Source organism: Monodelphis domestica, chromosome 3 (genome assembly GCF_027887165.1).
Source record: "Monodelphis domestica isolate mMonDom1 chromosome 3, mMonDom1.pri, whole genome shotgun sequence".
NCBI lineage: Eukaryota > Metazoa > Chordata > Mammalia > Didelphimorphia > Didelphidae > Monodelphis > Monodelphis domestica.
In genome coordinates, this window is record NC_077229.1 from 142347326 (window position 1) to 142360647 (window position 13322).

General features: G+C 36.9%; 1 protein-coding gene across 2 annotated transcripts in view; it reads right to left on the bottom strand.

The window, feature by feature from the left end:
• The window catches only part of COL14A1 (collagen type XIV alpha 1 chain), a 297645-nt gene that overhangs the window by 133959 nt on the left and 150364 nt on the right, over positions 1 to 13322 (bottom strand). For both annotated transcript variants that reach the window (XM_056823153.1, XM_056823151.1), the window contains exons 20-22: positions 8004 to 8133; positions 4521 to 4643; positions 4202 to 4351 (exon numbers count right to left, since the gene is read on the bottom strand). In XM_056823153.1, the coding sequence (XP_056679131.1) occupies positions 4202 to 4351; positions 4521 to 4643; positions 8004 to 8133 (403 nt within the window). The remainder of the gene's footprint in view (positions 1 to 4201; positions 4352 to 4520; positions 4644 to 8003; positions 8134 to 13322) is intronic.

Sequence of the window (13322 nt, forward strand, 5' to 3'; positions counted from 1 at the left end):
CCTTGATTTCTCTGTAGCCTTTGACACTCTTGGCTACCTCTTCTTCCTTGATACTCCCTTCTCTTTAGGTCACCACACTCACCTAATTCTCCTCCTATCTATCTTCATTTACTTCTCTGTCTTCTTTGCTGGACTGTCATCCAGATAATCATAGGTGTTCTTCAGATTTCTGTCCTTGGTCCTTTTTTTGCCTCCCTCTATACTACTCCCCTTGGAGATCTCATCACCTCCCCTGGATTTAATTATCATCTCTCTGCTGATGATTTCTAGATCTACCTATCTTGCCTTAACCTCTCTGTAGATCTCCAGTCTTGAATTGCCAACTGCCTTGTGGATGTCTCAAAATATATGCCCAATAGATATTTTAAACTCAACAATGTCCAAAATTGAACTCATTATCTTTCCCTCTAAACCCTCTCACTCCAATTTCTTATTGTCAAGCTCATTACTATCCTCCCATCCCCCAGGCTCATCACCTAGCTATCAGCCTCAACTCTTCATCATCTTTCATCCCCCCTCCCATGGCGCCAATGCCTGGCAATTTCATTCTCACAGCATCTTTGAAGCATATCCCCATCTCCTCTGGCACTGTCACACTCTAGTTCAGACCCTCATCACCTTACACATGGACTATTGCAATAGCTTACTGATGGGTCTGCTTGCTTCAGGTCTCTTTCCACTCTAATTCATCCTTCCTGCACCCATTAAAGTAACGATCCTAAAGCACAATGCTGACCATGTCACCCCCTACTCAATAAACTCCAGTGGCTCTCTATTGCCTTCAGGATCAAATATAAAATGCTCTGTTTGGCATTCAAAGCCCTTTATAACCTAGCCCCTCCTACCTTTCCTGGCTTCTTTTTTTTTTTTTAAACCCTTACCTTCCATCTTGGAGTCAATAATTGACTCCAAGGCAGAAGAGTGGTAAGGGCTAGGCAATGGGGGTCAAGTGACTTGCCCAGGGTCACACAGCTAGGAAGTGGCTGAGGTCAGATTTGAACCTAGGACCTCCCGTCTCTAGGCCTGGTTCTCAATCCACTGAGCTACCCAGCTGCCCCCCTTTCCTGGCTTCTTACACCTTCATCTCTGAAAAGTACTCTTCAATCCAGGGACCCTGTCCTCATGGCTGTTCCATGAACAAGACACTCCATCTCTCATCTCAAGACATTCTCTCTGCCTCTCTTCCATACTCTCCCTCCTCACTTCTGCCTCCTGGATTCTCTGACTTCTTTCAAGCCTCAACTAAAATTCTATCTTCTGTAGGAAGCCTTTCCCAATCCCTCTTAATTCTAATGCTCTCCTATTCCCTACTAATCTTATAACTCTTAGTTATACATAGTGGTTTACATTTTGTTTCTTCCTTTAGATTGTGAGCTTCTTGAGGGCAGCAAATGGTTTTTGCCCATTTTTGACTAGCATCAATGTGATACAGTAAAACACTCTGGATTTAGAGTTATGGAACCTGCCTTCAAACCCCATCTCTGCTAAGTTTGCCTGTATTACCTTGGTCAAGTCATTCTCTCTGTACCATAATTTTCCTATCTGTAAAATGGAAAGACTAGATTAAATGATCTCTAAGATCCATTCTAGATACTTAACTCCTTTGAGTCTCAATCTCATTTATAAAATGAAGACTTTGAACTGAATGAAGGAAAGAAAACAAGCCTTTTTTAATGTGCCAGGCACTGTGTTAAGCACTTTACAATTATTATCTTTTGATATAGCTAGTAAGAGGAAAAGGACTCATGTACAAAAATATGTATTTCAGCTTAAATAATCTGGCACTAGACACTAGCTGTGTGACCCTGGGCAAGTCACTTAACCCTTTTTATCTCAAGTTCCTCATCTGTAAAATAATCTGGAGAAGGAAATGGACAATAATTCTAGTATCTCTGCCAAGAAAACCCTAAATGGGGTCATGAATAGTTGGTATGACTCAACAACAACAAAAAAAATCACTTACCCTAGCTCCCAGACAATTCTCTAAGATTATATGTTGCAAAGCAGTACCCATATCCGCTATTAGCAAGATTTCCTTATTTAGAGATCTCTACAACTGATGAAATCAGAAGTTCAGTCAAATAAAAGGGGGGGGGGTCTTGAAATGCCACAGATCTGTCTTTGACTCTATTTTGTTGGACATATTTGTCAGAAACTTGGCTAAAGGCAGAATGATGACTTGCTTATCAGATTTGCAGATGACATGCAACTGGGAAGGGTAGCTAATATATTATAGACTCATGATCCAAATAGATCTCAACAGCTGGAACAATGAGCCAAATTTTAACAAAATGAAATTTAATATAAGTAGATAAAATAAATCCTATACTTGGGTTTAAAAAAAAATGAGCACAAGATTGGGAAGATACAGCTAAAAAGCTATTTATGCAAAAATATCTAGAACTTTTCATGGACTGAAAGTCCATAATGTGACATATTAGATTTAAAACATTCATGTTATCTTAAAATGTCTTAATTGAAAAAGTTTTTAGAACAAGGGAAAATATAATTACACTTCTTCGCTTGATCCGTATTAGGACAAGTTTGGCGTGTTGGTTCCAATATGCTCCATTTAAGAAACATTGTTGACAAATGATACTGGCGACAGTAAAATGAGTACTGTCTACAGTGTCAGGGGGTCAAGGTTCAAATCTCATCTTTGACTCTTAGTACTTGTATGAGCTTCAGTAACTTAACTTTCCTGAGGTTCAGTTCCCTCACCTGTAAGATGAGGTGGGTTGGACTAGACAGCTTCTGAGGGTCCTTCCAGAGCTAGTATCCAAATAATTTGTGTCAATGTAAGAAAAAATTTCCAAACATTCCAAATTGTCTAAAAATGGAATCGGTTTCCTCAGAAGATAAGGAGTTTCTCATTCCTGGAAGACTTCAAATGGAAGCTGAATGACCACTTGCCAGGAGTGTTGTAAAGGAGATTCATGTTTCAGGTTGGATTAGATATCTGATCTTCTAGTTCTTAGATTCTATTATAAATTTCTGCAGCATAGTTCTCATATTTGCTAGAAAACTTTTTATGGATCTTTCTATTTTTTCCTAACACATTCTACATTATTCCATGATGCGAACTTAGTAAATTATGACATCCCTAAGGGCGAAGACTCTGTTGTCTTTTTATCATTGTATTCTCAGGATTCAACATGGGACCTTTCCCATAATAGGTATCCGGTCCCTTCTAATCTCCATTTATTATGTTCTCCTCCCTCTTCCAATGCCAACCCATAATAAACAATCAAAAGAATTAAAAACTCATAAAATGAACTTCTATTTCAGAGTAGTGGTGATAGAAATCACTCCTTATTATATGTATATTATACTTCTAATTAGTGACTGGGGAAATTGCCTCTATATTGGGGGGCAATGATCTACTTAAAATCTTGAGTCAAAAAGTCTCATCAAAGTAAAATAAAAAACATTTTAATAAGCAAATTATTTTAAATTAAGCTAAATCATAAAAAAGCTATCTGATAAAATTAGTGTGGGTATTTTAAAGAGACATATCAGGAGTTTGATTTATTTTAAGGGTAAGGCATATAAAACATTATTTTGAGACAATGAGGAATATTTAAATTTACTTCATCAGTTTAATAGATATTAATGGACTCCTGTGTATTCAGAGAGGGAGGGAGAAGCTGTTTGAAAGTTCCTGGCAATGATAAGTCCCAAATTTAGGAAGCAGCCTAAGAGCTCTATCAGAGAAGAGGCTTCAGTGAATCAAAGTTCCTGGAAAGTAAGATCCTTTGATGGAAAGCTTGGAACCAGAAGAAATCTCTCCATGGCACAATTGTGTCTAGGGATTATCTCTGCCCATCAGCAGACTCTGCCAAAGAATATGGAAAGTTTTACCTTGTTTGAAAAATTAAAGCAAAAGAAAATTTCTGTAAGCTCTTATCACATCCATCTGAGTTCTACCTAATTACAATCTGCTATACCAGTGCCAAATGTGAACTACTTCTCTGCCTTCTAAAGTATATTTTCTTTCAGCAAACACTAGATAATCTGTACTCTGTTCCACTGATGAAGTTTTGGATGTTAATATTATTTCCTACAAAAGACCTAGGTCAAGGGAAAGAAAAAGCCATTTGGGAAAGAAGAATTAACCAAAGAATGAAAAAGTAGGATTATAGTAGAAACCAATTTGCAAAATCATGTTTGGAGACTGAAACCAGCAGGATTTGAGACTTACAAGTCTTCACATCACTTGTCAGAGCTTCGCTGAAACCAGAAGGATAAGAAGCAAACACTTTCACATTATATTCTGCTCCACTGATGAGGTTTCGAATCAGAATGGTGTTAATATCATTCCCCACAAAAGTCTCTAATGCTTGACCAGGAACTGAAGAAAACAAGAAAAATGAACTTTAATAATAAAGGAACTGGCAGAAAAAGAAACTTGCTTGAAACTTACCCAAAGATGCAATATTACTTTCAAATACAAAGACAAGATCAAGTAGCTATTTGAAAAAATTGGGGCAAAGCCGATTGATCTTTAAAAATATACTTACTACTAATGGGTTTGTAGACAATCCTGTAGCCTTTTGGTGGCGAAGATGGAGGATCCCAAGTAATTCTCAATCTGTTATACCATTCATCTGAGACACGTAAATTTCGGGGACCAGAAAGTGACACTAAAATGGAGAAAAATGAAAAAATATTGATAAAGTATTGTACTCATCTATTCTCTTTGTGTTGCTGTTAAAAAGAGAAAGCTAAGCTATTTCAAAAAGTGGGAAAGGGGAAAAGTGAAAAAAAAAAGAATCTCTTTTTCATAGGCCAGTAAAGGAGTGACACCCCCCCCCCCCCATAGTAACATCCTTCTAAGAATCCAGGACCTTATTTTGAGGGAAGCCCTCATCTGTGAAACCCATCCACCCTTCAGGAGGTACCAAGAAACAGCTCCTAAACAATCAATTCATCTTAAAAATAACCTCCATCAAATAGGCTTTGGAAAATGATGCATATATAACCCAGTAGAATTGCTTGTTAGCTCTGGGAGGGGGGAAGGAAGAGGGGTGGATCATGAATCATGTAACCATTGAAAAATATTCCAAAGGAAAAAACTGTTTTTAAATAAAAGAAAGGAAAAAAAGAATAGCCTCCATCCCTAAGGATTACTAAGATTTTTTGAGTGCTTTTGATAAGATATTAATGTCCACCCCTCAATAGGGAGATGCTTCCAAACAGTCTGAACAGAGATATCCCATACTATATGTTCATCAAATTCATCAGGAATTGCCCTGACAGACCCCCCTCTAATAAACCCCTGTATTTCAACTGTTCTGAGTCAAAGCCCATTGCAACAAACACCAAGTAACTACTAATATTTTTATGCTGAAATTTGATTGTCATGAATACTGTTTAAAACAAATAGCCAGCACTAGTTGCTCAGGCATCTTTTATTCTATAAAGTTGTAGTGGACAGTCTGTTATTCCTCTGTTTAGTGATGGGATTGGACACAATTCAATTCATTAAACAGATATTGAGCATCTACTATATGAAAAGCATCAGGTTGGGTTCTGAGAGTATAATGAAAAAAACAACTATTATCCACAGTCCTTTGCTCTCAAGGATGTCATAGCCTACTAAGTCTGTATTATAGTACAAGGTAGAGTAGAATAAGGACAAAAGAGAGATATGGAGAAAGTGTTCTAATGAAGTATGAGAAAATAAAAGAACCATAAACTCTGATACAACAGAAATATTAATAGCTATGTTTGGTGTTAAAATGGGGTCTGTTGGGCTTTTAAAAATACACAAAAGGGGCAGCTAGGTTCTCAGTGGATTATGAGCCAGACCTAGGGATGAAAGGTCCTGGTTCAAATCTGGCCTCAAATGCTTCCTAACTGTGTGACCCTGGGCAAGTTACTTAATCCCTACTGTCTAGCCATTACTACTCTTCTGCCTGGGAACCAAAACACAATATTGACTCTAAATGGAAGATAATATTTTAAAATTAAATAAATTGAACATAAGATAAGGAATCTGAGATAAGAAGCAGGACATACAGGGAAAGTTAGGGTTAGAATGCTCTCTGGAAATATGTTCTTTCCCCTGACCCAGTAATACTTAATTAAGGAAATGGGGATGTTTTGCAAAAAGAACATGTTCACTATCTTCAAGTACTTAAAGAGCAGTCATGGATAATGAGGAATAGATATTTTATGCTTGGTCTGAGAGGGTAGAGCTAGTAATGATGGGCAGATATTATAGAGGCAGATTTAAGCTTGATTGATAGAAAAATTTCCAAACAATCCAACGATCCAAAAGTAAAATGGGTTATTTTGGAAGAGACAGTATTACCCCCTCACTAAAGGTTTGCAGGAGAAATCTGGAGGACCATTTGTTGGGTATATGATTGATGAAAATCTTGTTCAGAAGTGGATGACTACTACAATGTTATATAATTCTGTGATTCTGTGTTGTTCTCCTTAGTCCTGAGTCATAATATTATCTTGGTGTTGTCAAAATGTTAAGGCAGGTCATGTAACTATGGAAATGGAAAAGGTCTAAGCAAGACTCAGCACAACTAAATTCCCTGAAATTGGAAACCGATCCATCTGTCTTGAATTTAAAATAAATCAAGCAATAGGCATAAAATAAATGCAATATGCTCTTTTGTAGAGCATTGTATTTTCTGTAATCAAATTTACAGCCTCTTAGCCATTGGTCAGCACTGGAAGACTTGGGGACAAGGAGGAAAGAAAAATGATAGTACTATTAAATATAAGAGCCTCTGCAAATTTTGTAAGTCAAGTTGAATGTGGGCAGCTGAATTTTCTCCCTCTCTCTGTCTCTCTGTCCTTCCCTCCCTCCCTTCTACTCTCTTTTCCTCCCTCCTCTTTCTATTCTCTCTTCTTCTCCCTTCCATTTCTTCCCTCCTATCTTCTCTCTTTTCTTTCCTCCATTCCCCTCCCTCCCATCCTTCTTTCTTCTTTTTTCTATGTTGTTTTAAAATCATAGTTATTTCCAGATATAGCCTCTCCTCTCCCTTTGCTTCACCCTCTGCTATCCCCAATATGCCTACCCTTATAAAACAGCTGAAAAAGGGCATCTAGGTGGATCAGTGGATTGATAGCCAGGCCCAGAGACAGGAGGTCCTCAGTTCACATCTGGCCTTAGACATTTCCTAGCTGTGTGACCCTGGGCAAATCACTTAACTCACATTCCCTAGCCCTTACCACTCTTATGCCTTGGAACCAAAACTCAGTTTTGATTCCAAGACAGAAGGTAAGGGTTTAAAAAATAAAATAAAATAAAATAATCAGCTGAAAAAAGACAGCTAAACAAAACCAGGGAACATAGCAATAATGTCCTGGAAGTACTTGCAACATTTTATGCTAAATCCTCCATCTCCTCAATGAAAGAAGGAAGATCCATTTCCCCAAATCTTCTCAATGGACTAGATTGGTCATTGCCATTAAATCATATTTGCCTTCATTTGGGAATCTTTTAGTTTATATTACCATAGTCATGGACCTCTTACTTCATTCTGCATCAGTTCCAATGAGTCTCCCTAAGTTTCCCTTGCTTCCACATATTCACCACATCTTATAGTAATATTTTTACACTCATATGCCACTCTTTGTTCAGCCATTCCCCAAGAGAGGGGCACTCATTTTGTTTCCAATTATCTGCTAACACAAAAGAGAGCTACTTCCTTGATGTATGTGCCCAGGAGTAGGATCTCTGGGTCAAGAATGGAAACAACTTAGCTATTTTCCTTAAGGAATTCCAATCAACTTTCCAAAATGGTTGCACCAAAGAAATCTACCCATTGCCAGTCTGAATGTAGGGTGCTGAGTGTAGACCTCAGATCCATTCTACCATCTGCTAAATGCTAACATCTTAGCATAGACATCAAAAGTTGTCTAGCAGATCCTCAGGAGCATACGTAATTATTCTTGATAAATAATTTTTAAAATTTCATTTAGGAAAATAATAGATTTTCAGCCAGACTGTTATTCAGGGACAAAGGGTTAATACTCACAGGTTTTTCCAGGAGCTGACACACTGACCCCTTCACCATCAGAATAGATGGGAGTCACAGTGACTTTGTATTCAGTATCTGACAGCAGAGGCTTGAGAAGAAGTTGGTTCTGTTTTCCTGGCACCATAACCTAGATTGAAAATCAAAGTCCAGAATTTATAAATCTCCTGGACTTTTCTTCCTAATGGTTCAATATGAGCAGATCCCCTTGACTCCTTGGCATAATCAGAACTGAGGGAGAGGAGAGGTAGAGAGAAAAGAAAAGGGGGACACTGTGAAATCAATTTTCTGTCTTGAGAAAAGAAAAGGGGGACACTATGAAATCATGGGCATCTTTTGATTCTAGCCATTAATACAGAAGGTTTAAATCTGTAACTGATGAATTGCACTGAATAACATTATTCTCTCTCAATCCAAACTGATCCAAATGACTAATGTTCAATATGAAAAGCAGGTGTTTGTGGCTCTTGAGGAGTTCAGTCTATATCAGCCTGCTGTCTTCTGACTCAGTATAAGTAGTCCCTTGAAAATTCAGTCTTCCTTCATTTTACTATCCCCTCAACAATAGCCCAATCCTAGGATTTGCTTGTTTCAATCAAAAATTGGCACTCCAGCACTACACATCCCATGTAAATCCTCTGAGACAGCAACTACCAAAAAAAAAAAATGTACAGGCAGCATCAAAAGCTGAAGCTTTAGTGTCTGAGAGGGATGGTTCCTAAATGCAAATACAACATCTCTGTCTCTTTAAGGAACTCCAAAAATAAAGTTGATTGAGGTGTTAGGTATTCCTGGAAGGGAAGTACAGGTGGCAGTTTCTATAAGCTTTGATTTACCAAATCTTCTCTTAGTACCAGTACTTCTCTCAGTAATGATCTCTTCCAGGCTTCCTATGGTAGCCCTCCTGAATACCACCTGATCAGGCAAGGAAATAAATCATTTCTAGGAAAGATGCTGGGCTGCTAGACTTGTCTGGAAAGGGTTAAGGGATTCAAAGGCCTGGGACAGCTGCAGTTGCTCCTCCAAGGAAGGGCCAGGGTAAAAAGCCAGCAGGCTTTAACCATGGGGTTTGGCTCAGTTGCTTTGCCTTTGGATGAGAGGAAACCAATAAATCATGAACTGAAGTCTAGAAAGCCTTTAGTTGAACCTTGAAGTGACTATAGCTTGGATTTGGTTAAGCCTTCAAAACAACATTTTATTTTTAAAAAAATTTAACAAAAGGAAGTCTAATGGATGTCTTTATATTACTTTGGAGAATCAATTTTATGTCCCTCTCTAAGAAGCCACAGAGAAAATACCCATGACCATTGGAAGTTTGAGTACTAGAGAAAACTTAGTCAAAGGATACTTAGATGCTTCATTCTGAAACTAATTCAGCCTAAGCACAGAAAATGAAAAGGTTTTTGGTTTGTACCAACTTGTATTACTGCTTCAATGTAGTTTCCTTCAAGACATTTCCCCTCAATTTTCTCTCTTTGTTTCTGTCTCTGTTTCTCTGCCTCTGATTTCTTGCTTCCTCTCTTCCTTTCCCTCCATCCCTTCTTCCTTTTCTCTCTCTCTGTCTCTTTCCCTCTCCCTCCCTTCCTTCCTCTGTCTCTTTCTCTGGCTCTCTGTCTGTCTCTGTCTCCCTTTCTGTCTCTCTGTCTCTTTCTGTCTCTGTCTCTGTCTCTCTCTGTCTCTGTCTCTCTCTCTCTCTCTGTCTCTCTCTGCCTGTCTGTATATTTAGCTTCTAATAAGGGAGTTCTTTCCAGCTAATTATCAAACAAACCACGCATGCTGATGTACTTGAAATAAAGTCATTGCACCAAACGTTATTTTATATCTCTCAAACTGAGAAATATTGCACCCCTGGAACTTATCAAAATCAGCACCTGGAAGTTCTTAGCCTTAGCACCTGGACTCCTGAAAGATGGTCAGGGCATTTTCTGCCTCATTTAGCTGTCACTTGCAATGTGTTGAGGGTGCCTTTGTTAGGTCTTAGAACTCCCAAATTACTTTACCTCAATCACATACCCAAGAGTAGCATTTAAATCTCCACGTATGTCTCCTAAGTGTTTCTTCCTTAGTGTTTGTCTAGATAAGGTTATCTATTGTTTCTGGACAGATTCCATAAGAGGATTTCCATTTTCAAATGGGATGTAAATCAAGCCCAATGTATTACATGATATTTTCTGAAAGAGAACTCCAGGATGAAGAAATTCTATCCCAAATCAATGATTTCTAAATCTTCTAATTTTGAAAACCTTTTTATTGATTGGTACAGCTAGAACACTGGACTTGGAGTCAGGAAGATGAGTTCAAATCATGCCACAAACTACCTTGATAACTGTGGGCATTTTATTGTGCCTAAGTTTCCTTATCTATAAAATAACAACTTTTAAGGTCTCTTCCAGTTCTAAATTTATGATCCTATGAATTCTTCACCCAGGTATCATTATGAATTTTGATACTCAATTTGTAGAGAAATTTGGAACTCATGAAACTTTCATTCTAAACAAATACAAGGTTACAATTCCCTGCCAACAGGAAAAAAAAAAATCTATGGGTGGCTCTCATCCAAATATCCAGAGTTGAGTTATGCAATGCTGTAAAAATAACTGACTCTGGTCAAGACTGAACTAGTTGTTTCAACTCTCAGGCACCCTTGAATGCTAATGGCTACAAAGATGAAATCTGGCCCTTCATTATCTCTTTCCTTGTATTCCAATGAGTTATTCAATAGTTCTCCTCAACTGGAGACCAAGAAAACTCCTCTTTTGAGGGCTCCACTCAGAGTCTTACCCAGCCCTACACATAAGAAATAATAATAATAATAATAATAATAATAATAATGACTGCTTTTTTTGAGATCTCAAAGAATTTATATTAGAAACTTTTAGTAGTTGTCAGTAAGGTGTAGAGACATCCAAATATTTATGTATGTGTGTTTCTAAGTAGTTCATGTTCTAATTTCTCTCCTGTGTGGCATTGTGTAAGTATAATTACCCTTCTTTTGCATGGATCAGAGTGTAGACTGTAAGAGACTAACTGCCATGGACAAGTCACTCCAAAATCTTGACATTCTAGTAATGTCAGTTTCTTATTTACATTTACAAACTTCTGGGAGAACTAGGACAAGAGTGGACTAGATCTGGCATGGACATGTTAGTGAATAGGATAGCATCTAGCACATTACTTCTGGCATCTTGTAGGTATTAAATAAATGCTGGTTGATTGATTAATTGGTCTTCAGAGATAGTGTCTACAATGACAAAATCACAGATCTATGTGGAACCTGGAGGCACATGGGGTTAGTTCCAAGTCCAGGTCTACTGCTTAGCAGTTAGATAACAGCTTTCTGGAGAGAGACAGATCTAAGATCCTGTTTTTTTGTTTTGCTAAAGAGAAGATCAAAAGTCAAACTATCATCAAATTGCTCTGAACTTTCCCTCTTTTGTATTATTAATAATGCTCTGTCCTAAATAAAGAGGAAAAGAGAATAAGCATTTATAGAAAGCCTACTACGTGAATCACTGTGCTGAGTACTTTACACCTTATCCTCACAACAACCCTGGAAGGTAGGTGAAACCTACTTTTGAGGAAACCAAAATAAACAAAGGTTATGTGACTTGTGCAAAGCCACATAGCTAGTAAATGTCTGAAGTCAAATTTGAACTCAAGTCTTTCCCAAATCCAGATCCAAATCTTAGTCCACTCCATTACCTACCTGCCTAAATGAGATCCCAATTCTATTCTTGCTATACCACTTTACAAGAGAGAATTTCTGTTTACTCTAAATGGCATTTAAATGCACTTCATAGTTATCACCCAAAGACTCTAACATGTATCCAACTTGGGTTTGTTGTTTTGTTTTTATATTATGTTCATATTATAATATATTATTCTATAGCATAATTATATAGTTAATATAAAGTAATTAATGAAATAATTATAATAAAATATGTTCATTGATAAAAATCAAGCAATATTCATATAAAATAATGATTATATATTATATAGTATAATGTAAAATAACTATATATTATATGACATGTTATAATTTAAATAAGCATGCTTCACATTTTATACCTCATTTCTGGAATTTATATATTTATTCAGGGAAAGTGATATGTAAAAATGTTAATAAATCATTCTCCCATTTGAAATTCACAAGAAAGCTTCTTTAAATCAAAGGAATCCAATATAAAGAAACCTTTTCAAAAGCCAAGAACTTCTGCACAGAAGCCAACAATTACTCTTATTTGGTTAGGTAAGTAAATCTGGATTTCCTTGCAAAGGGTTTGTTTGTTTGTTTAAAGTGATACACACCCTTAGTTAATGGATCTTTCCCCCTACATCTAAGGTATTTTGAAAATAAATAGCTGAATTTGCCTTTCCCCTCTAAGGATATTTTCTCCAAACTTCAAAGGAGAATTGTTTGAAAACCTCAGTAAGGAGTTCACAGAATGGGAGAGATAAGTAACAAAACTTTCCAAAGTATTTCTTTATAAATGTAAAATTAGAATATAGACTAATGATCAGAGAAATAAAATATCTACATCTGTCCTTTTATAATCATTCATTTTTCCTTTCCTATTATCAGTTATGAGTCATATTGAATTTATAAATTTGTATTAACCAGCCAACTCCACGTGCTTGAAGTTTCCATGGACTTTTCTTCCAAGAGCTTTAGGGAGAGAATTTAAGAAATCCTGAACTGTCAGGAAGACAGACTGACTTTACTAAATTTTTTTTGCTAATCTCTACATTCTGTCAGATTGGCATTCTGAAAGAAACTACTCGAATGAATGGGATTCATTTTCTTATTATTTTGATGATGAAATAGCAAAAGCCATTTGCTACTCAAGTTTCTGTAAATAAGAGAGAATGGAGAAGGGGGAGTGGCCAATTGACAGGAAACAATCACATAATTCTTAATAGAAAAAAATGTACTCTCTATGAATTTTTGTGTTGGAGGAAAAAGAAGAAAATTGAAAAGTTGTGGATTGGAAAGGCTAAAGGAAGAATATCCAAGTACTATCATGAAGAAATGCCTTATTGCAACAAAGATCACATAAATGATTGGGAATCCTGATGAACTCCACTAAGTTTAAAGGTATAATAGCTGGTAAAATGCTAAAAAATTTTTTAATAAAAAACAAGGAAAACTATGATCCTGTCTTGGTATTTTTTTGGTATTTCTTGTTATTTCTGACTGAGAGTCAGAAGTGGTATGGTACGGGAGTGAGGAACCCAGTGTTTTAGCCCAGGTCTGAATCATCAACTAGCTGTATGATATTGGACAAATCATTTGACCTATGTGCCTGTGATTCTGCACTA